The sequence below is a fragment of the Carassius gibelio genome, chromosome A10, assembly GCF_023724105.1.
Source record: "Carassius gibelio isolate Cgi1373 ecotype wild population from Czech Republic chromosome A10, carGib1.2-hapl.c, whole genome shotgun sequence".
NCBI lineage: Eukaryota > Metazoa > Chordata > Actinopteri > Cypriniformes > Cyprinidae > Carassius > Carassius gibelio.
This window is the reverse complement of record NC_068380.1, coordinates 26155685-26178321: the sequence shown is the minus strand read 5'-3', so window position 1 is coordinate 26178321 and position 22637 is coordinate 26155685. Positions and strand designations below refer to the sequence as shown.

The 22637-nt window shown below is 34.4% G+C and overlaps 2 protein-coding genes and 1 pseudogene across 2 annotated transcripts; 1 reads left to right on the top strand and 2 right to left on the bottom strand.

The window, feature by feature from the left end:
* Window positions 1–14: 14 nt before the first annotated feature.
* LOC128021609 (cytoplasmic polyadenylation element-binding protein 1) lies at window positions 15–17394 on the top strand. The gene is made up of 12 exons (XM_052608916.1): window positions 15–237; window positions 740–845; window positions 1528–1725; window positions 4041–4243; window positions 4381–4654; window positions 6582–6695; window positions 6779–6868; window positions 8048–8172; window positions 8245–8443; window positions 9268–9362; window positions 9449–9529; window positions 17012–17394. The coding sequence occupies exons 1-12, from the start codon at window positions 223–225 to the stop codon at window positions 17156–17158; spliced, it is 1647 nt and encodes a 548-aa protein (XP_052464876.1). The 5' UTR covers window positions 15–222; the 3' UTR covers window positions 17159–17394.
* Window positions 17395–17544: 150 nt separating this feature from the next.
* Window positions 17545–19113, bottom strand: LOC128020573 (synaptic vesicle glycoprotein 2C-like). The gene is made up of 5 exons (XM_052607208.1): window positions 18977–19113; window positions 18559–18683; window positions 18281–18376; window positions 17990–18149; window positions 17545–17698 (listed from the first exon to the last, which is right to left on the bottom strand). The coding sequence occupies exons 1-5, from the start codon at window positions 19087–19089 to the stop codon at window positions 17545–17547; spliced, it is 648 nt and encodes a 215-aa protein (XP_052463168.1). The 5' UTR covers window positions 19090–19113.
* Window positions 19114–19319: 206 nt separating this feature from the next.
* On the bottom strand, window positions 19320–21090 carry LOC128020572 (synaptic vesicle glycoprotein 2C-like; annotated as a pseudogene).
* Between the last annotated feature and the right edge of the window lie 1547 nt (window positions 21091–22637).

The window sequence follows — 22637 nt, the reverse complement described above, 5'->3', positions numbered from 1 at the left end:
CGTGGCAACTTCCCGTGTGACAACTAGCCCCAGCCTCCACTGTCGTTTGGTCTGTGCGCGTGACCCTGAGTTTGATTCACTAATGCTGGTGTCACGCACCGGTTTAATCCAAAATTACTGAAACGTGTTCCGTTTTGTGTCCTGGAGCAGCGACGGCCTGACCTGTTTTAAAAAGTTAAATTAGCCTGTTTTTGTCTTTTTGAGCTGCATATAGACGCTCTCATGGATTTCTGCAGGGTAAGATACGGTCATGTTCTATGTGTTTGAAAGAGCTTTTACACACACTTTCACTTTTTTAACCTAATTTTGCGTCAACTCCAAACATTAGCAGCTTTTAGCTGTGTATGATGAAAATAGTACAAACACATGCAGGCCTACACAAACCGAGACAAATAGCAAAAGGCGGTTTGCTGAAGAATTAACAAGATGATGAGCATTAAGTATTAAATAGAGAAAAAAAGGAGTATAATTAACGTCTAAATAGAGAGCTCACTAGGTTTTAAGACAGTGTCCCTTAACACTAAGTGGAGTTTTTCAAAGTTTGCTGTCTCAAAAGTGTTTATTCATAATTTTGAGGTATAGCCACACATCCTAGCAAGCTGAATATGCATGTGCAAAAAGTAAAATACTAGTAATGTTTCACTTTAGTTAACTAGTTGCAAGTAGATCTAAAAGAAATGTTCAGCTAATATGGCAATTCAGTCACCCTCTTGTGCATGTGCACTGTTTCTTTTAACAGAGAGAGAGAAAACACGGCAAGGCCGCTTATGGAGATCATGGACCTCAAAGGGCCTTTGGGCTGTTCACAGGAGCCAACCCGCAGAACTATTGGAAACACATCCCAGGTGAGATATAAACACACACCAACACACACACCGATGCCATCAAGTGAATGTGACACTGAAACAGGCCATAATTGCCTAATTAATAGATGTTTCTGTTCTTATTCTGAACAGTACATCACTGCCAGTTATTCCTTCATCATCTTTAATCAAAGTCATATGTCCCATTGTCCCATGTCAAGAAAAACTGACAATGAGCAAACATTGTTTGTTCATGTTAGCTCGGGTCCATTAAATAATACTGAATAGTTGAATAATTAGTTAATGTTGAAGTTAACATGAAATAAGATTAATAAATGCTTTATTGTAAAATGTTATTACTGTACAGTAATAACATACTCTGAAGCTCTGATAGTCTGATGCTTTCCTCTTCTGCTGATGTCATTGAGCCCACACAGACTATTGGAAAATGTTAACCAGTCAGCAAAAAGGTATTTAAGAATTTCTTTAGCATCCTGGTATGTAACCCACACTATTCATTATCCTTTTGCTTAAAATCAAGACCCGACCTCAGTTTTTTTTCTCATTATGTGACAGAGTTCCGCTTTTACTCAGAAATATTTTGTATTACAAATGAAAAATTAGTTTTGAATGGCAAATGACATTTTCAAAAACATCTCAAAGAACAAAACATTTTTTTTTTAGTATAATGAACTTTTATGCAACATTTATAACTCTCTCATAGATGGTTCGGGCACAGCCTGCTCTCCGCTGGTCAGCAGAATGCGGTTTGCTCCAGAGCAGCAGGATCCTCTGGCTGCCGCGCCCAGTGCTGATGAGCTCATTCGGGGCCTGCTGTCTCTGAGCTTCCCTTCCTGGAACCAGCAGCCCTGGAGCCACCCAGAGTTCCAGTGGTCGACCCAGCCCTGCTCCCAAATGCCCCGTGAGTGAACCTGTGTGACGAGAGTGATGTTTAAATGTTGAATGGCCCACTCATGTCTGTCTGTTCAAGCTACTTTCAGACACTTTATCAGAGCTTTGTCTCGATTATCTAGGAATATAAAGATATATATATATATATATATATATATATATATATATATATATATATATATATATATATAATTTATAAAATATATATGTAATGTATTATATACTTTTATATTGTTTATATGATTTGTATATTTACTTTAAAGTGCATCATGTAAATTGAATATTCTTCATTGAAATTCATTCTTTAAACTTTTTTATGTAAATACTTAATCCTGTACCTATAGACAGTGTTTGTATTTATTTAAAAGTATTTTTTATTATATCATAATCCTAGATAGTGATAGTGTTGTTATATTATATGGGAAAACATTGAAAAGCAGGAGGGAAATGATAAAGAAATTGTTTTTGTATTTGGTTCAGATCTTTCAAGAGCAGTTTTGATGGATTGTCTGGAAGGTCTGAACTGTAGTAATGTCTCATATCTTGATTTCTCACTCATAACTAATCATTTTCACACCTTTCACAGAGGAAAGAATGCTGGATTCATCAGCGTTGGCTTGCATTTCTTTTTGACTTTCCCTTTAGCTTCTCTATCTCAGATTACAAGCATAAATGCATGTCCATCCATGTTTTAAATGAAAGCCATGATGTGCCTTAGGTGTGTTCTGACCCAAATCCAGTAACAGAGAGATACACACACACACACACACACACACACACACACAGACAGACAGACAGACCAAGCAGGTTTCTGATGTCTTGCTGTCTCATCCAGCACTTCTTTCATTCATTCAGTGTTTTCACAAGAGTAGTGTTATTTTCGGACAGAATTTCAGACAGATATACACAAATGATAAACATGCCACCATATTCACCGCACTGGTGTGCGAGAAGTTGGGCAGTTTTTAAAAAGTAGCTAATACTCACATTTTATTTTTATATTTATATTTCATAAATATTTTTGTATTATTTATTGGTTTAGACATGCTACATTTCAAAACTACTGACTGTAATTTATTATTTTGTTTCTTAGGTTCATCATGCCTGCATTTATTTGACAAAAATACAGTGAAAACAGTATTATTGTCAAATAATTTTACAATTGAAAATAACTGTTGTCTATTTTAATATATTTTTATAAGGAATTTATTTCTGTGATGCACAGCTGTATTTTCAGCATCATTACTCCAGTCTTCAGTGTTACATGATCTTCAGAAATCATTCTAATCTGCTGATTTGCTGCTCAAGAAACATTTCTGATTGTTATCAATGTCGAAAACATTTGTGCTGCCTGATATTTAGGGCTGCTCCGATCCAGATCGGCCGATCATTAATGCTCATCTCGTCAGTAAAGCCGGTTCTCTAATCAGCGGTAAATTCCATCAGGTTTGTGATTTCACATAGAGCAGTTGTTACTACACAGAGCCATTGTTAACTGAGAAGATGCGCAAATAAACGCTGAAAATGAAGTGGATTTGCGCAGCTTCTCATTTAACAACGGCTCTGTGTAGTAACAGCTGCTCTATGTGAAATCACACACCTGATGGAATTTACTGCTGATTAGAGAACCGGTGTCCTGACATTTTATCCTACCCTGTCAGATTTTCCTACCCGGGTTTACTGCGCACGTGCACATCAATATCGCATCCTTTTGTCTCATGCTAAACAATGATATTTAATGTATCTGCATTACTGTAAGGGTAGGTTTAGGGTTGGGGTAGGTGTAGACTTTAATAAAAACGCGATCTAATTGGTAGAAAATAATATTTATTGTTGGTTTCCTGAAGGTGTATCCCTTCTAGCTACAACCGCGAATATAACACATAATTACTGTATTTGCAGTACTGTAAGGGTATGATTAGGATTGTGGTAGGTGTAGACGTTAATAAACCATAACTTTACAGTAGCATTTTTCGTTGTGGAATTGTACTACCCAGTGTATTAGTGGGAGGTAGGAAAATCTGACAGCGTAGGACAAATCGACAGAACACCGGCTTTAATGACGAGATGCGCATTAACGATCGGCCGATCTGGATCGGCGCAACCCTACTAATATTGTTATGGAAACTGTGGTAATTTTTTTCTTAGGATTCTATAATGAATGTTATGCATATTTATGTATGTATGTTATATTTTTAAACACATTTTTGGCAATTATGTTTTCACCAAAATATGCAATTTTTAGGATAATTAAAATAAATATATAAAGTTGCTCAGTCAGTAAATAGCATGTCTCATAAAAATCACACTGATTCTCTCCTGCAGCGTTGGATGTCTTGGGTGCCTCAAAATGCAGTGATTCGGGTCAGAAGCACGCCTTCCAGGCCCTTGAGTCTGCATCAAGAAAACCACTGGAGCACTTCTCCAGCCTGAAGGTGGCGCTCGAACCTCACTCTCTGCTACACTCGGGATCCAGCAGCCCCGTCAACTCAGAGAACTGCATGATCTCGTCTGGATCTGACCACCTGGTGAGCAACAGCATTCCCCTCTGATACCCAAAACCCTAAAGAGTGCAATGGATGATTTAGAAGATTCTGTTTCTATAGCGTTGGTGTCAGTTGTTCCAAAGTTACAGTAAAGTTGTATCTGTATCCGTGTCTTTTAGGGTTCTCTCAGAGTTTCTCCTCCATTGCCCCTGATGCTGCCTGGACTGCAGGTGGAGGGTGTGAAACTGGACACAGATGCCTGCTTAAAGCAGAACCCCCTGAACACCTTCACAAACGCTTCCAGTGCTCAGGTCGAGGGGCCACCTCAGGCCGAGGGGCCAGTGGTTGGGTGCTGGTCCACAGATCCTATCTGGCCCGGCTGGGACACTTTGGCCTTGAACAAACCCAAGTTCTGCATCGAGAGAGAGGCACAACTGCATAAACAAGCTGCAGGTACAGTGACATTAGCCACCCTGCTAAACAGAACAAGAGGCAGCATTACTCTTAAATTGACTAAAACTTTTCTTTTAAAAAAACTGCTAGCCACAGCTCAGAAACTCAAAGCAGCTGTTCTGTGAAGCATTTTTGGAAGTTGAACAATTTTTGACTTGACATGCCATGTTATTGAAAATGTGATACAGTGTGAATGTAAATGACTAGCTGCATGTTTTCAGTATTTTACATCGTGTCAAATGAATCCTGTAAAGCCTACTGTATCATATTTATCATATATATGCACATTTCTAAGGCTTCTAAATTATTAACATGATCAAAACTTTGCTGAAAAAAAACAATCTACTACATGTCTTCTGACATTCTATTGATATTTTATACCTTTTAAACACGTAAAACGCCTTAAAAATTATATTAGGTGGTGGTTCATCTGCCTTTTTGATTTGAAATCTACTGATTTTTATGAAGTAAACATACAAATATTTCTAATAATGTTAGTAATATTTTAAGATGAACACTTGCTGGACTGAAACAACTTAGGTTTCCTTCATTGTCTACCATATTAAAATGTATCAAATATGATCTATTAGATGCAATGTCTATTTGTTCATCTCAATCATCACTGTATATTGCATTGCATTATATGTTTTATCTCCATAGGAAAAAAAGCTTTGATCACAAAAAGAAGCATTTAATGTGATATTATTAAAACATATTATTTGGAAATATAGAGTGAAAACTGATATTTATTTTAGCCATATAACAACAAACCAACAATCAAATATATATATATATATATATATATATATATATATATATATATATATATATATATATATATATATATATATATATATATATATATATATATATATATATATATATATATATATATTATTTAAGAAATGGAACAGTTTAGTGAACATTTAGACAAACTATAAAAAGGATTGTGTAAAAAAGTATGTAAAAAATATGTTTGGTGTGATTGTTGGTCTGAATTTTTATTTATTTATTTATATATATACTTTTTTTTTTTTTTTTCAGTACAGACCAAAAGTTTGGAAACATTACTATTTTTAATGTTTTTGAAAGAAGTTTCTTCTGCTCATCAAGCCTGCATTTATTTGATCAAAAATACAGAATTCTGAATTTTTAGGATCATTATCACATGATCCTTTAGAAATCATTCTAATATGATGATTCATTATCAAAGTTGGAAACAGTTCTGCGGCTTAATATTTTTTCAGAACATGTGATACTTTTTTAGGATTCATAAATTTTTGTTTCTTCTTTTTAAATAAAATCAATACTTTTGTTCAGCAAGGATGTGTTAAATTGATAAAAAGTGATAGTAAAGAAAATATATTATTAGAATATATATTATTATAATTTATTTTTTATTTTGAATAAATGCAGTTCTTTTTACCCTATTGATCAAATATATTAGACAGCAGAACTGTTTCCAACACTCATAATAAATCAGAATATCAGAATGATTTCTAAATGATCATGTGATAGACTAGATGTTATATGTGACACTGAAGGCTGGAGTAATGATGCTGAAAATTCAGCTTTGCATCACAGGGATAATTTTTTTTTTTAAAGTATATTCAAATAGAAAACTATTATTTTAATTTGTAATAATATTTCACAATATTACTGTTTTTTTGATCAAATAAATGCAGGCTTGATGAGCAGAAAAAACTTCTTTCAAAAACATTAAAAATAGTAATGTTTCCAAACTTTTGGTCTGTACTGTATATAAATATATATATATATATATATATATAAATATCATATATACATAAATATATATATCAGGCTTTAAAATGGTGGAACATTTAAAAAACACATCTTAAAAGCCGTGTGTTCTGTCTACAGCTGTTATTAATATTGTTGTGATTTTATGACTCACTGTTTCTCACAGCTGTAAATGAACCCACTTACACCTGGGAAGGAAGCCTTCCTCTACGCCACTACAAAAACCCTGTTTACTCCTGTAAAGTGTTTCTGGGAGGAGTGCCATGGGACATCACAGAGGGTGTGCTGACTGAAACTCACTTGAGATATAGCTTTTATTCTGTATTATGGTTCTGAACACAATCAACTTTTCTGTTTCTGTAGCTAGCCTGTTGAACACATTTAGTGTTTTTGGTCCATTGAAAGTGGATTGGCCTGGTAAAGATGGAAATCATCCACGTTTTGCGCCACAAGGTAACAGCAGAATTTATCACATAGTATTATATCTTATCTATAATTCAACAATATATGGACCAATATAGAAATATATTTGATGCTTGACCATATAAAGCTTTACGTATCATCTTCTGGTGTATTATTCATGCTTTTTCTTAGGAAACAGAAGGCTTTTAGAATCAGAATCAGAAAGAGCGTTATTGCGAAGTAGGCTTGCACATACAAGGAATTTGTTTTAGTGAAATAAGCTTCCAGTGCACAGAGACAACAACACACAGAAAGAGAAAAAAGGCTAATCATCACCATTTGTGTCAAACATATTTTTGCTGGGAAATTGTTGCTAAATTTTATAAAATAACAGCAAGTATAACTTAATTTTGTTACTAATATTTTAGAATCAGTATTAAGCACCTTTATACATAGTTTTTTTTGTTATTCTTTATATACTGTTATAGATTTTATTAATATTTTGAATTAGCTTTTTTGTAATTTTGTTATTCGCTTTTTTCATTATTATTATAATTTATTAAGTTTTAATTCACTTTTACTTTTTATTTATTTCCAGTTATTAATTAAATTTCAAGGTTTAGTAATTTAACGTCAGTTTAATTTATTTAATTAAAATTATTTTAAAATGTCTTCAATAGTTTTAGATAACCATCATAAACCTACTTAAAATGCCTTTCATGATGACAATAAAATGATCATCAAACCATTTAATTATTAAATTATATAAAGTAAAAATGAGATTTTACCAAGAAACATTGTTTTCAACTGATATTTTATATGAATATGATACACGCAGACTGCTTCCTAATTATTAAAATTAGATTTGATTAGCATTTTAAATTTTTAATTTATGCATATTAACATATTTGTGTATTTACATTTATAATATATTTATATTATTATTTTACCTAGTTTATTTGGTGCCATTGAAATTGTTTTTGATTACCATGAATCTAAATGAAAAGTCCCTATAATTATTAAAGGATTTTAAATAATAGAAATTCTGCAGAGATTGTTAAAATACACAAATTGTAAAAATACAAAAATACATACAAAAAACATATACACACACAGTATGTACAGAATATAAATTATAAATAATGTGTGTGTGTGTATATATATATATGAACACACATATATACAGTATGTGTATAGTGCTTTGATTTGACGTCTTGTATGTTTTTGCAGGTTATATGTATCTGCTGTTTGACTGGGAGGAGTCAGTGAAGTCGCTCCTGCAGGCCTGTGCTCAGTCTGACGATAATCATGAGTTCTACTACAAACTTTCCAGCAGGCGGATCCACAGCAAAGATGTGAGAATAACATGCACTTAACTGTACCGACCCCTGACCTCTGACCCCGCTCTCTCACTCGCTGTACTGCAGGTGCAGGTCATGCCGTGGGTTATCTCAGACAGCAGTTTCATCCACCTCCCCATCCAGCATCGGTCCCGCAGTAAGACAGTGTTTGTGGGTGCTCTGCATGGGACGTTGAATGCAGAGAGTCTGGCCCACATCATGGAAGAGCTCTTCGGAGAGGTCATGTATGCAGGCATCAACATAGACAAGCACAAATATCCCATAGGTCTGTGCATTCTCCTCTTATCTACAGTGAAAAAATAGGTGTAGATTTTATACTGGCAACCAAAAGTTTGGCATAATTGGAATAATAATAATGCTTGGAATAGTCTTTTGTGTGTACCAAGATTGCAATTATTTGATCAAAAATAAGGTAAAAACTAATATTGTGAAATATTATTAGAATTTAAAGTTTTATATTTGAATATACTGAAAAAATGTTTCTATAATGCAAAGCTGAATTTTCAGGTTCATTACTTTAGTCTTCAGAAATGATGCTTCAGAAATCATTCTGTTACACTGATATGATGCTTAAGAAACATTTTGTATTATCATCAATGTTAAACACAGTTAATAATTCATAATATTACAATATCCTAATGGAAAATGTGATACACTACCATTCAAAAGGGGTATAAAAAAATAAAAAATAAATCAATACTTTTTTTCAGCAAGGATACATTAAACTGATCGGAAATAACAGTAAAGACATTTATAATTGTGTAATCATAACAGACATTTGTTATAGAAATCTGTTTCGATTGAATGCTGTTCTTTTGATCTATTTAGAATCCTGGAAATATATTTTTGTTTCCACAAAAACATTAAGCTGCAAAATCAATTTTTTACTGTATTTTTATTCAAATAAATACAGCCTTGGTGAGCATTAGATCAATTTCTCAATTATTCCAAACTTTTGGCCTCCAGTTTATTTTCATTCATAAATTGGTTGTATGTACACACACACACACACACACACACACATATATTCTACTTTTATATTACTGTTGCTTCAGCCATAGAGTGAATGTGTTGCGTTTGTTCATCTAGGGTCTGGCAGAGTGACGTTCAGAAGTCAGAGGAGCTATTTGAAAGCTGTGACTGCAGCGTTTGTGCAGATAAAAACCTTTAAGTTTACCAAGAAGGTACATTAGAGCAGAACTCAGATATACTATATGCTGTGGGATCAGCCCTGTGGATATTCCTCGCTTCCTTCCTGTTCCCTCTGTAGGTCCAGATTGACCCGTATCTGAGTGACTCCATGTGCCAAATATGTAACAGTCAGCCCGGCCCGTTCTTCTGTAGAGCTCAGGTAGGAATCAGATTCTGCACAGCATCATACCGAACGTTACAGCTCAGCTCCTAATTCTTTGGTCTCTGTTTAATTTGACTTTTGACAATAACATATCTGCATCATTAATGTGATGGTGAACAACCATTTTTAAGCAATGTTCTGCTTATTCATTTATTTTCTATTGTGGAAATTATTTATTTCAAGACAGGAATCTTTGGGTTGACAGCAAATTTATTTGATTATCAATTCGATTCACTGGGTTTTGATTAAATTCAAATGCAAGATTTGCAATTTCCAAACGATTCAATTCAGTACACACATACAAAAAAAAACTAATATATATATATATATATATATATATATATATATATATATATATATATATATATATATGTGTGTGTGTGTGTGTGTGTGTGTGTGTGTGTGTATTTATAATTACATTTATCAATTAACTAGTTTTGATTTCAATTCGGTATACAGTCTCGATTAATTTGATTTTTAATTAGCATTTTAAATTAATTATAAATATACAGAGGATTTAATCGTTTTGGAAATTTAATTTTTTATATATATAAAATTTTCTATGTGAATATTTGTTATTTAACTATAAAACAAGCATTGCAATTTCTTATACACACATTTTACACATACAGTATCTATATACATTATTAGTTTTATTATTAGATTAAGTTTTTTTTATTAGGAGTGCAAAAACATTCAACATAGGGTGAACACAAAACATAACAAAAAAACACAAAACAACAATAAAACAGCAATGAAAAATAGTAGAAAGATTTAAATAGTAATAGCATGTATAATAATATTTATAATAATATTTTGTAAAGACGGCAACAGTGATAACAATAACAGTAGTAATAGTAATGCTAAAAGATGGTGATAATATTTTGTGTGGACGGAAATAGTGATATCAATAATAATAATAATAAAATGTATATCAATAATAGCAACAATAATAACAGCAATAATAATAACAATAGTAATACTAAATATGGTGATGATGATATTTTGTATTAACAGAAATAGTTATATCAATAATAATTTAATAACATTAATAATAACAGCAATAATATTAAAAACAATATCAATAACAAATGCTAATGATGGAAATGATGATAATATTTTGCGATTGCGGAAACAGTAATATCAATAATAACAGTAGTAATAATAATAATAATAATAATAATATAATAATGATAAAATGACAATAGAAATAGTAGTAATGAAATAATTACACATAACTAACACATACCACACCTCTCCTAGGTTCTGTGTCAGTGTTTTTCTTTTCTTTCCTCCTTCTCATTCACAGTACAGTTACTATTTGTATGTATGCCTAAGCTGAGGTGTTGCATTAAAAGAAGGGTGTGGTGCATTAGGGCTGTCACTTTTAGTTCGAAAATCGATTGCACAATCGATCTGACCAACCAAAAAAAGTTTCGAAAATGAAAATAGGGAATCGATTTTACCCAAGTATGTACACTATTAATTTTAAAAGAATTAAACAATTAAAAAATATATATGTAACAAAACTCACAAAAAAGCAGAAAAAGAAAATAAAGAATTCCGAAAGTGCAGTAGCTATGCGTTGCGAAAGCTAGACAGAAAATAGCAGCAATTTTACGCGCCTATAATGCTGTGTTCACATCAAACGCGAATAAAGCGTCTGGTGCGAATGATTTCAATGTTAAGTCAATGCAAAGGCGCGTTTACGCGTGTCTGGAGGTCTCGCGGCGCGAATGAGGCGTTTAGCGCGGCGCGGAAAGCGTTACGGGAGATTCTGAGTTACGAAAAGGAACGTTGCAAGCTGACAGGGACAGGCTTTTGTGGTGGAGAATTGGCAGTAATACCCCAAAATTTGTAATGGTGTTACATTTCAATAAAAAAAAACACACATGGCCTGTTCTCAAGTCCATTTAAAGTTTCATTTTTTGAACAGTTGTTTGAAATGGATTGAATCATTATTTAAAATAATCTTGGAGATTTTTGAATTGCCTAAATCATAAATGCAGCCAGGTTGAAGCCTGCACTGATGTTTTTCTTTTGTTATGGCAGCCGTCCCCTCTGCACCACAGTTGCCAACTCTCGCGAGACAAATAAGCGACTAGAGCTTCAAAAACAAGCCCAAAACAAGCCCAATATTATTTGATTATTTATTTTCCGCATTATCATTTATTAACAATAAATGCGCCTGCAACATATTAAACTGAAACCACTGCTTTATTAGAAAAGGATAAACTGATTAGGAAAAAAAGGATAAAAATAAATAAAAATCAGGGAACTGCAACAAAGCGGAGAGAACGCACTTTCCTCATCTCCTGTGAGGCTGAATCGGATTGGAGAGAAGGAAAAGGACAAAAAGACAAGAAGGGAAAGACAAGAGCATTAAGGGTAGCTGTAACATATATTTAGCTTAATAAAATAAAATTCTCCCCTTCGTTGGAGGCATTGTTTGTAGAAATTGAAATATGTATATTTCTGTAGATCATAGAGCGTGCCGCCTGCACGTTGAACGTCATTTTACTCCAATAAGGGGGATAAGGGGGCGGATTCAGCTGAATGTTTTGACGAATGTTACGCCACAGCACTTATATGATTGCACTGATTTGGCTATATCTGTAAGCAGACAGTGTCAATCAATGTATCAGTATCAATGTACACCATAGACGTAAAGAAAACGAAGTTGCTTGTCAGATTTTCCTAACAAGCAACCATATGTTCTTTAATAAGCCCAAAAAAACGCAACCCGCAACCCGTGCTGTTTTAACGCGACTTACAAAAAAAATGCTCTGCACATATATTTTTTGCTGTTTGTTATTCTGTACGAAACTTTATGCCAATAAATAAAAATATTGCTGACTTGTGCGTCTCCAGCGCTCTTTATGTTCGTGCGTTATTTGACGTTGAAAAAAGAAATGTCTTTTTTTTAGACCCGATTTTACAGTCGATTCAATGAACACTTATGTCTTAAAAATCGAAAATGATTTTTTCACAAAAGTGACAGCCCTATGGTGCATTAAAATTAGCATTTGGTGCATTAAAACCATATGTGGTATATTTTAGGTGTAGATTTGATTACATTTATAATATAATTATTATTATTGTTAAAGATATTCATACATCCTTATATCAAGCAAAATATCATTCCATCAACATCATTATTACTGCTCAATGTTTCTATTATATTGATAATGTTAATAATAACAATAATGTCAATAATATTACTAATAATCAAAATAATAATAATGAAAATACTACTAATAAATTACTGATAGTATTACTAATACCTTGTGTATATATGTATAATAATAAATAAATGTATAATTAATTATGATGAGTGTGTCAAATTTGTAATAGTTGAATGAGGTCTGATCTGGAGTGTAGTGGTTATAACATTTCTGCAATCTATATAGCCTACTAGTCAACCATTTTTTTTTTAACAGTAAGATTTTTAATGTTTTTTAAAGAAGTCTCTTCTGCTCACCAAGCCTGCATTTATTTGATCCAAAATTCAGCAAAAGCAGTAATATTTTGAAATATTTATACTATATAAAATAACTGTTTTCTATTTGAATATATTTTAAATGTCATTTATCCCTGTGATCAAAGGTGAATTTTCAGCATCATTCTTCCAGTCTGCAGTGTCACATTAATCAGAAATCATTCTTAATATGCTAATATTTAAAACGGATGAATAATTTTTTTCAGCATTCTTTGATAAATAGAAGGATCCACAGATCAGCATTTATGTGAAATAAAAAGCTTTTGCAACATTATACATTAATATATATATATATATATATATATATATATATATATATATATATATATATATATATATATATATATATAAATTATAGAAATTAATACTTTTATTTAGCAAGGATTCTTTAAATTGATCAAAAGTGATGATAAAGACATCATTTTACAAGAGATATCTATTTCAGACAAATACTGCTCTTCTGAACTGTCTACTCATCAAAGAATCCTGAAAAAATTCTACTCCGCTGATTTCCACATTATCATAATAAGAGTTTTTTATTTTATTTTATTTTTTTATTTTTTTTTGCAGCAAATCAGTATATCAGAATTATTTCTTAAGGATCGTGTGACTGGAGTGGTGATGCAAAAAAAATTCAGCTTTGAAATCTCAATAAATATATATTTTTTAATATATTCAAATAGAAAACCGCTATTTTAAATAGGCTAGTAAAAATATTTCAAAATTTCACTGATTTGCAGTACTTGGATCAAATAAATGCAGGCTTGGTGAACAGAAGAGACTTCTTTAAAAAACTTTAACAAGCTTGCCGTTCAAAAACTTTTGCTGGTAGTGTATACTATAGGCAACTTTAAATTTTCTTTAATTTCTAGCTTTTAATTGGCTTAGAAATGTATAACTGCTGGACAATAACAATTAATAATGATTTGTTTATATACTACAACACTTTTTATCACGTAATGCAGAATAGTTTCTATACTGTAATAAATGCTATGTCAATTAGCACTGCATTGTTCATGTACTTTATTTATCACCTGCTGGAGATTTTTTTGGACATGGAAAAAACAAAACCGAAAACAACTGTTTTCATACAGCAATAGCTGGACGCTTTTGTCCATATTAGGAGTCTCCTGGTAGGACTTTCTGCACGAGAGCGCCCTCCGGCTTCGAGTATGAATGATACACACACTGCAGGAGAGTTTAGTGCTCCGTGAAGTTCATCTCGCCTTCTGGGTCCGAAAAGAACATCAGGTCATGCGCAGACTATCCTGTCTCTTTGAGTTTAAATCTATATTTATTCACACCAGCTCTTGAAAACCTCTATACCTGCCCGAAAAGAAGTGCGGAGGACGAATTTCCGTGATGATAAAAGTGTCCCCACACGTCCCCACACGGAGGCAGTGACGTCTTTCCAAAAGTGTTTAATGGGTGGGCAGTGCCATGTGGCGTGGATATATGTGTCCCGACAGTTTTGAGCAGTGTGAGCAAATTTTTGAAGTAATCCCATTTTAGACAGCCTTTCCCCAGTGTAGTGTGTTCTATGAAGTGTCTTATACTGTATGAGCTGAAGATTGGCGTTTTTAGTCTTGGAATAAATATTTTTACAAATTTGAGTCCAGAAGTCGGTACCAGGAGCAATCCAAAGGTCTTCTTCCCATTTGATTGTTGTTAAAGTTATGGTTTTATTTGAACTAGTTATAATCTTGTATATTTTGGAAAGTAATTTTTTTGGGAAGGATTATTTAACTAAATCTCCTAATGTGGAAGGAAGGTGAAGATTGATGGTTCTATTATATGATTATGATATATGATTTTGGATAAAACAGCTGATTTGAATTACAGATAATTCAAGAATTGATTGCTCCCGATACAGTTCTCCTGGACTAAGTAGGGAAATTAAACAAAGTTATTAGACTGAAAAATGGGATTGATATGTGTGATGCCCTTTTCTGCCCATTTATGGAAATTTAGTGTTTTTTTTGTTGCTTGTGAAATTAGAGTTGTTCCAGAGTGGGGTGAATTTAGATGGGGCCTGATTGGAGTTTGTGATTTGATGATATTTCCACCAGACTGTCAGAGCAGAGGTTATTGTAATTGCTTTGAAGCATGGGTGATGTTTAATGGATTGACTGAGAAATGGGATGTCTGATATGCGCTAGTTTTCGCAGAATGATTGTTCTATGTCTAGCCATATAATGTCTGACTGAGTGGGGTGAATCCATTTATATATGTATGTAAGTTGGTTGGCTAGTGAGTAAGAGTATAAATGTGGGGCTTCTAATCCCCCCAAAGATTTGGGTTTTTGTAAAGTGATACATTTTATCCGTGGTGGTTTATTTTTCCAATAGAATCGAGTAATGATGGAGTCTAAAGATTTGAACCAATTGAGAGAATGTTGGGTTGGGATCAATGAGAATAAGTAGTTTATTTTTGGAAGTACTGTCATTTTGATTATCGCTATTCTGCCCTGGATGGAAAGTGGTAAGTTGTGCCAGAGGTCAAGGTCGTCTTCAGTAAAGGAGTGAAGGAGTTTTCAGTAAAGTAGTGAAGTTGAGTCCAGTCAGCTCTGACAGCCTGGAAGAAACCTTAATAAATAAGTGATGTGGCCTGAGCATAGAGGAATGCTTGATACCTGGGCTACCACATCCCATTTGGTTGGTGGAAGAATTAAAGATTTATTCCAATTTATTGCTTAATCTGATATTGTAGAGTATAAATCAATGGTTTTAGTTATTTCTTGCAGAGATGATTGAGGATTTTGCAAAAATAGTAAAATGTCATCAGCATATAAACTAATCTTATGTTGTGTTTGGGGTGTGTGGATTCCTCTGATGAGTGGGTTCTGACGGATGGCTGCTGCTAAGGGTTCAATGAAGATGGTGAATAAAGAAGAGAGTGGGCATCCTTGCCTAGTCCCCCTGTGCAGTGTGAAGCTTTGTGATGTTAGTCCATTGGTGGTGACTGTGGCAGAAGGTGCTATGTATAAATTTTTTATCCAATTAATAAATGACTCCCCAAAGCCAATTTTTTGTAATGTGATGAATAAGAAGTCCCAACTGACTCCGTCTAAAGTTTTTTTCTGCATCTAAAGTGACTAGATGGTTTTTTCCTGTTGTAGTGATGAATAATGGATTAAATCGTATAGTCTGCGTGTGTTGTTGGATGCATGCCTACCTTTAATAAAACCAGTCTGATCTGGGTCGATTATGAATGGGATAATTTTTTCAATTCTATGTGCAAGAACTCTACTGATTATTTTGATGTCTACGTTGATGAGAGAAATAGGACGGTAGTTTTTGACGGAAGGGTTGGGTCTTTATTAGGTTTAGGGTTAAGTGAAATAGTGGCTGTGTTCATGTGCACTGGTAATCTTGAGTTTTCTTTTATTTCCGTTATTGCTCTGATGAATAATGGAGATAAAATGGACCAGAAGTGTTTATAGGACTCTGCAGAGAAGCCATCGGGTCCTGGTGCTTTATTTTTAGGCATTCGATTCAGGGCGATATGGAGTTATTTTTCTATTATTGGTTTGTCCAGTGCACTGATTTGTTCGGTGTTAATTTTTGGGAGTTGAATATTATCATAAAATAAATTAATATCATCTTGTCTTGTGTGATTATCAGATGAATAGTTTAGCATAGAAGTTTCTAAATATTGTATTTATTTCTTGTGGAGAGTTGGTAGGCTTCCCTGCTGAGTCTTTAATAGTTACAATTGTTACTTTTTCTCTATTTCTTTTAATCTGATTGGCCAAATATTTACTGGATTTGTGGCTATATATTATTAGATTAAGTTTAAAGTCATGTCTTAAGTATGTGTCAAAAATAATTTTCCAGTATTATTGAAAATGATGGTCTTGTGACATGCATACAAATTATACACCACCTATAAATGATTCAAAGCAATGTATTGATTAAAACTTGCAACACACCGCACCAAACTACCAAACTAAACTCTAATTTTTTCTTTCAACTCTTCAGGCATGTTTTAAATACTACTGTCAATCGTGCTGGTATTGGCAGCATTCTCTGGACGTGTTGAGCAGCCATCAGCCTCTCATGCGCAACCAGAAGGGCCTGAACCCAAATAAACCCACCGCTGCCGGCGTGGGGAAGAGTCTGGACTGAGTTTACCGTGAGACAAGAGAAACTCACTTGAGGAAGTTGTTTTATTGCGCTGCTATTGTTCATTAAGCTTCTATACACTCTAAAGGGTTCGTTGATGGTGACCCGTTTGCAGTTAACCAGACAGCCATGATCATGGAGATCTGATTTTAAGAGTTGTGTTTTAGATTTTGCATGCACAGGTGTGGTTATTTACAAACATTCAGATTGGACAAAATAAAGTGTTTGAAGGACTGAAACATTTGATGCTGAGTATTATTTTTGTTAGAAAAAAAAAACTCTCAAAAAAGAAACATTTAAGTTATCATTTAAGTATCCTCTGATTTCATTTATAAATTATTTTCATAAAAAAAAATGTTTTTATTCTTGATATAAACGAGAAATAATGACTATAATAGAGCTGTCAGTCCTCCTGCCAGCAGGAGTGTAGATAACATAAGCGGAGGTATGGCACAGTTTGAGCCCACCAGCTGCCCAAACACTACATTTCCCATAATGGCTGCCACACGACCCACTGCAGTGAAAACCCCCAGAGCTGATGAGCTAACAGAAACTGGAATTAATACAGTCATTCTTTCAATTCTTCTGTTCACAAAGGCTGCATTTATTTGATCAAAAATACAGTGAAATTGTGATATTACACCTGAGAATTAGTTCTATTTGAATACATGTTTAAATGTAATTTATTCCAGGGATGCAAACTGAATTTTCAATTTTTCAGCAATTTTCCTTTTGACCAGTAGTGTAAAATTATGTCTGTTTTGATTGTCTGACCTCTCTGCATTTAAGATCAGTACCAATATAACTTTATTACAAATTAATTTTGGGGTTCACCGTAGTTGTGTGGGGTAAAGTTCAGTTCCCAACACGTCTAGAGCGTTCCAGGAGATGACATAGACGCCGCTTAACACGCAAGACATGATCACACTCTGAGCTTTGGTCTTTACTACATAGATAATGAACACGCTCATGCTGGACGCCAACAAACTGACGTCTATCAGAGAAAAATCTGCATCATTATAATAATATAATAATAATTATAGCACTTTATTCTTGAATGTTTTGTTAAGTGTAGTAATTAAATATTTTGAGCTGTCATTCAAACACTGGAACTTATGTACTAACAAAGCAGGATTTTCCCAACAATTCTGTCCATGAACAGGATAGTGAAGATGTTTCCTGGCAAATTTGAAGCAGCTGTTATAAAACCCTCCATGTACACTATAAAAAACACATAAACACATGCAAACGACACGAAGCCTTGATAAAAAAAATACTTGAATATCATGACAACAAAATTCACTTCCTGATAGTAATAACTAACAAATGTCAAATTTTTTGTGCTTTTGCTGATGAGGAAAATATTGAGTGGTCTCATTCAGTCTGCTTTTAGTAACATTAACATGCAGTTTTAACTAGATCGCAGCTTTCATTTTCTGAGTTTTGGACTCGAGACACATTGGCGCTTGAATACCCATCCTCGGTTCTCTTAAAAAGCTCCGGATACCACATCCATAACCCATTATACCTGCAGGAGAGGATTACAACATTGAACATACATACTCATAATCTGAGTAACTTAATCATTTTTAAATTAAGTTAACTAATTATAACAGATCTTAAAGGTACAAGTGGCAAAAACAACCTGTCGTGTTCAACCAATCAGAACATAGTTTATTTACATATTGATGTTATGATGTAGCAGCAAAGAAAAACAGCTTGTTTTATTCTAAGATTCGACTTAACTATGACTGACTTTGGTCTTAAAACCTTGACTAACCTTAACCTTGAATATTTTGCCTTTTATAATTTGTTAAGTACCCAAATGAAATGCAGAAAAATATAATCAGCAGAACAACTCTTCTGAAAACCAACGTTCCAACAAACAGCTGTTTCATGGGGTCCAGAGCCTGTAGAAGAACCAGCAGGGCCATAAATAGCTGGGTAAGACTTCATGTTAGCATTAATAGCTTCTAAGAAAGCAGAAAAGAAGTGCGCTGAACCGGTTTGAGATGGTGGCTGAACTGCTGACATCTTGAGCCACTAGTGGGTCTGTTTTTTTACTTCATCATCTGATCTGATCACAAGACCTAGTACCTGTTTTATCAACTGACACACCAAAATAATGTAGTTTCCTTCATGAAAAGTGGTAAGGTTTGGCCTTTTAATTAAAAGCAAACATCACTAAGGTGGTACGGATAGGAAATGGTTTTGTGGCACATCTGTTGTTTAGTTTGAACATCGTCTGGAACACAGACAAAGCCTCTGCTTCACATCCGGCCTGTGGAAGAGAAACACATTGTGTAATAACGTGCAACCAAACATGCAGCCTGTAATGGACCTTAATACAGTACATAAATTCTAGAACTGTAACTTGTTCAGACACATGAAGTTGTAGAATTTACAGCCTATTAATTGAACTTTTATATCAGTCTCAAAAAAAAGTAAAGTATCAGTCAGTACACACCTCCATTAGAAACTTGGGGCTCTCTGGCATGAACAGTCTGAAAATCAGTGCTGATGACAGACTAAGGACGGAGGACTACAAAAAGATGCCAACTCTGAAAATTCAACCAGCCCCAATGAGCATTCAAAGATGTTCTGGGAATCACCAACCATGCCACACCTGGAAAAAACACAGAATGTGTATTCAAATCAATATTCATGCATCAATGTTTAGCACTTATGACAATAAATAACTACAGCCTACTTATTACCTTTTTAGACTCTTTTTCTAAATAGCAGCACATTACATATTTGTATCTTTTTTATATTCTGCTTTATGCATTGTTATTTTATTTATTTATACATCTTTTATATTTTCATTTATTAATGGATACATATTTGGTTATTTACTTTTGTCTTATGCAGTTTTTATGTTTATTTTGAATTTTATTTTATATTTGTATTCATATATATTCTTATCTTTTTTTATTATTTATACTTGAGTATAGATCAAGTATGTGGCTAGAGTGCTGATCATTGCCCCCCTCCTCAAACGTGGCTGAAACTTCGAAAAATAGGAGAAGATGGCAGGAATGGAGCCGCAGACCCTGAGAGTGAGACACAAGACACAAATGCATTCATGTGTTTCTACGTTTCAAGATTCTGTCTGTTTATTTTCTATCCAAACCTTCAGAATGTGTCTGTGGAGGTAAAAACTCTTTTGGCATGTCATTACCCTGAAGAACAGCAGGAGCAAAAAGAGCCAGAACCTCGTGGCTAAACTGGCCACTGCCCCAAATACGCCATTCACTGCCAGAGAAATTACCGGAACGTTCCACCTCCACCTTACTCTGCGATCAGCCAGATACCCCTAACATAACCAACCACCATCATCCCTGTCAAAATAAGCAGCCGGTTGACACATTACGTCTTACTTAGCAGCATGATACTCAAATCACATGGTTATGTCAGCAGTTTGAATAACTGGTTCAGTTTTGTATTTCTTACGGAAAAAAAAACTGAAAACTATGAGCATGAGTTTGCTGTTTTCAGACATGTGATAAGGCAACCAAAGTTCAACCAAATAGGGAACAAACTGCATTTTTGACCCGATTTACTTTTTGAATTACAAATACCTAATTTTTTAAAAAATAACATGATTAGAAAATCAAATAAAAAAGAAAGCAGCACAGTTAATAACCAAGGAATATCGGCCAAGGTGAGATGGAGGTCACAGCGTGCCGTGGGCAAGAGGAACACACAGGATCTCCACCACATCGCTAGCGTTTGCCCACCCACAGACCACCAACAGCAACCAGTGGAAGAACCCGAACCCCACAGAAACATGAGGATCGCTGACCACTGCATCTGGACATAAGAAACTACATTTAGGACAAATTATTCTCCATATGAAATACACAAAGGTAAAATAAAGATGATTTTTAACCTGCTTTCTCAACAGCCTCTTCATATGAAGGTTTCTTTCTGCTGGACGCCTGGTCATCTAATGGAAACATTATATATACACAGTACAGAACAAAAGTCTGGACACACCTTCTCATTCAAAGAGTTTTCTTTATTTTCATGACTATGAAAATTTGTAGAGTCACACTGAAGGCATCAAAACTATTAATTAACACGTGGAATTATATACATAACAAAAAAGTGTGATACAATTAAATATGTCATATTGTAGGTTCTTCAAAGCAGCCAGCTTTTGCTTTGATTACTGCTTTGCACACTCTTGGCATTTTCTTGATGAGCTTCAAGAGGTAGTCACCTGAAATGGTTTTCACTTCACAGGTGTGCCCTGTCAGGTTTAATAAGTGTGATCTTTTTGCCTTATAAATGGGGTTGGGACCATCAGTTGTGTTGCGCAGAAGTCACATGGATACACAGCTGATAATCCTACTGAATAGATTGTTAGAATTTGTATTATGGCAAGAAAAAAGCAGCTAAGTACAAGAAAATGATTAGCCATCATTACTTTAAGAAATGAAGGTCAGTCAGTCTGAAAACTTTGAAAGTGTCCCCAAGTGCAGTCACAAAAACCATCAAGCACTACAAAGAAACTGGCTCACATGCGGACCACCCCAGGAAAGGAAGACCAAGAGTCACCTCTGCTGCGGAGGATAAGTTCATCCGAGTCACCAGCCTCAGAAATCGCAAGTTAACAGCTCTGGTTAACAGCAGCTCAGATTAGAGACCAGGTCAATGGAACACGGAGTTCTAGCAGCAGACACCTCTCTAGAACAACTGTTAAGAGGAGACTGTGTTAATCAGGCCTTCATGGTAGAATATCTGCTAGGAAACCCCCGCTAAAGAAAGGCAAGAAGCAGAAAAGACTTGTTTGGGCTTAAGAACACAAGGAATGGACATTAGACCAGTGGAAACCTGTGCTTTGGTCTGATGAGTCCAAATTTGAGATCTTTGGATCCAACCACCGTGTCTTTGTGCGACACAGAAAAGGTGAACGGATGGACTCTACATGCCTGGTTCCCACTGTGAAGCATGGAGGAGGTGGTGTGATGGTGTGGGAGTGCTTTGCTGGTGACACTGTTGGGGATTTATTCAAAATTGAAGGCATACTGAACCAGCAGCTTGCAGCGGCATGCTATTCCATCCGGTTTGCATTTCAGGTGACTACCTCTTGAAGCTCATCAAGAGAATGCCAAGAGTGTGCAAAGCAGTAATCAAAGCAAAAGGTGGCTACTTTGGAGAACCTAGAATATGACATTTTCAGTTGTTTCACACTTTTTTGTTATGTATATAATTCCACATGTGTTAATTCATAGTTTTGATGCCTTCAGTGTGAATCTACAATATTCATAGTCATGAAAATAAAGAAAACTCTTTGAATGAGAAGGTGTGTCCAAACTTTTGGTCTGAAGTGTATATGTATATATTTGTGTATATATAATATGCACTGGGGTTACGGGGGTCCTGACCCCCTCAAAAATCAGATCCAGCTAATATAACCCCCCCCCCCAATATCATCACATCATTAAGATTAAAATAAATATGAAATATTCTGAAT

Excerpts from the sequence above, each read along its gene's own strand:
- LOC128021609 (XM_052608916.1), top strand. Across the intron at positions 4,655-6,581 it reads ACTGCATAAACAAGCTGCAG|CTGTAAATGAACCCACTTAC; the intron begins GTACAGTGACAT and ends TGTTTCTCACAG. Across the intron at positions 9,363-9,448 it reads CCTTTAAGTTTACCAAGAAG|GTCCAGATTGACCCGTATCT; the intron begins GTACATTAGAGC and ends TTCCCTCTGTAG.
- LOC128020573 (XM_052607208.1), bottom strand. The coding sequence starts at position 19,089 with ATGGCCCTGCTGGTTCTTCTACAGGCTCTGGACCCCATGAAACAGCTG. Across the intron at positions 18,150-18,280 it reads TGTTGGGAAAATCCTGCTTT|ACGTCAGTTTGTTGGCGTCC; the intron begins GTTAGTACATAA and ends TTTCTCTGATAG. Across the intron at positions 17,699-17,989 it reads CTTTACCCCACACAACTACG|CTCATCAGCTCTGGGGGTTT; the intron begins GTGAACCCCAAA and ends AGTTTCTGTTAG.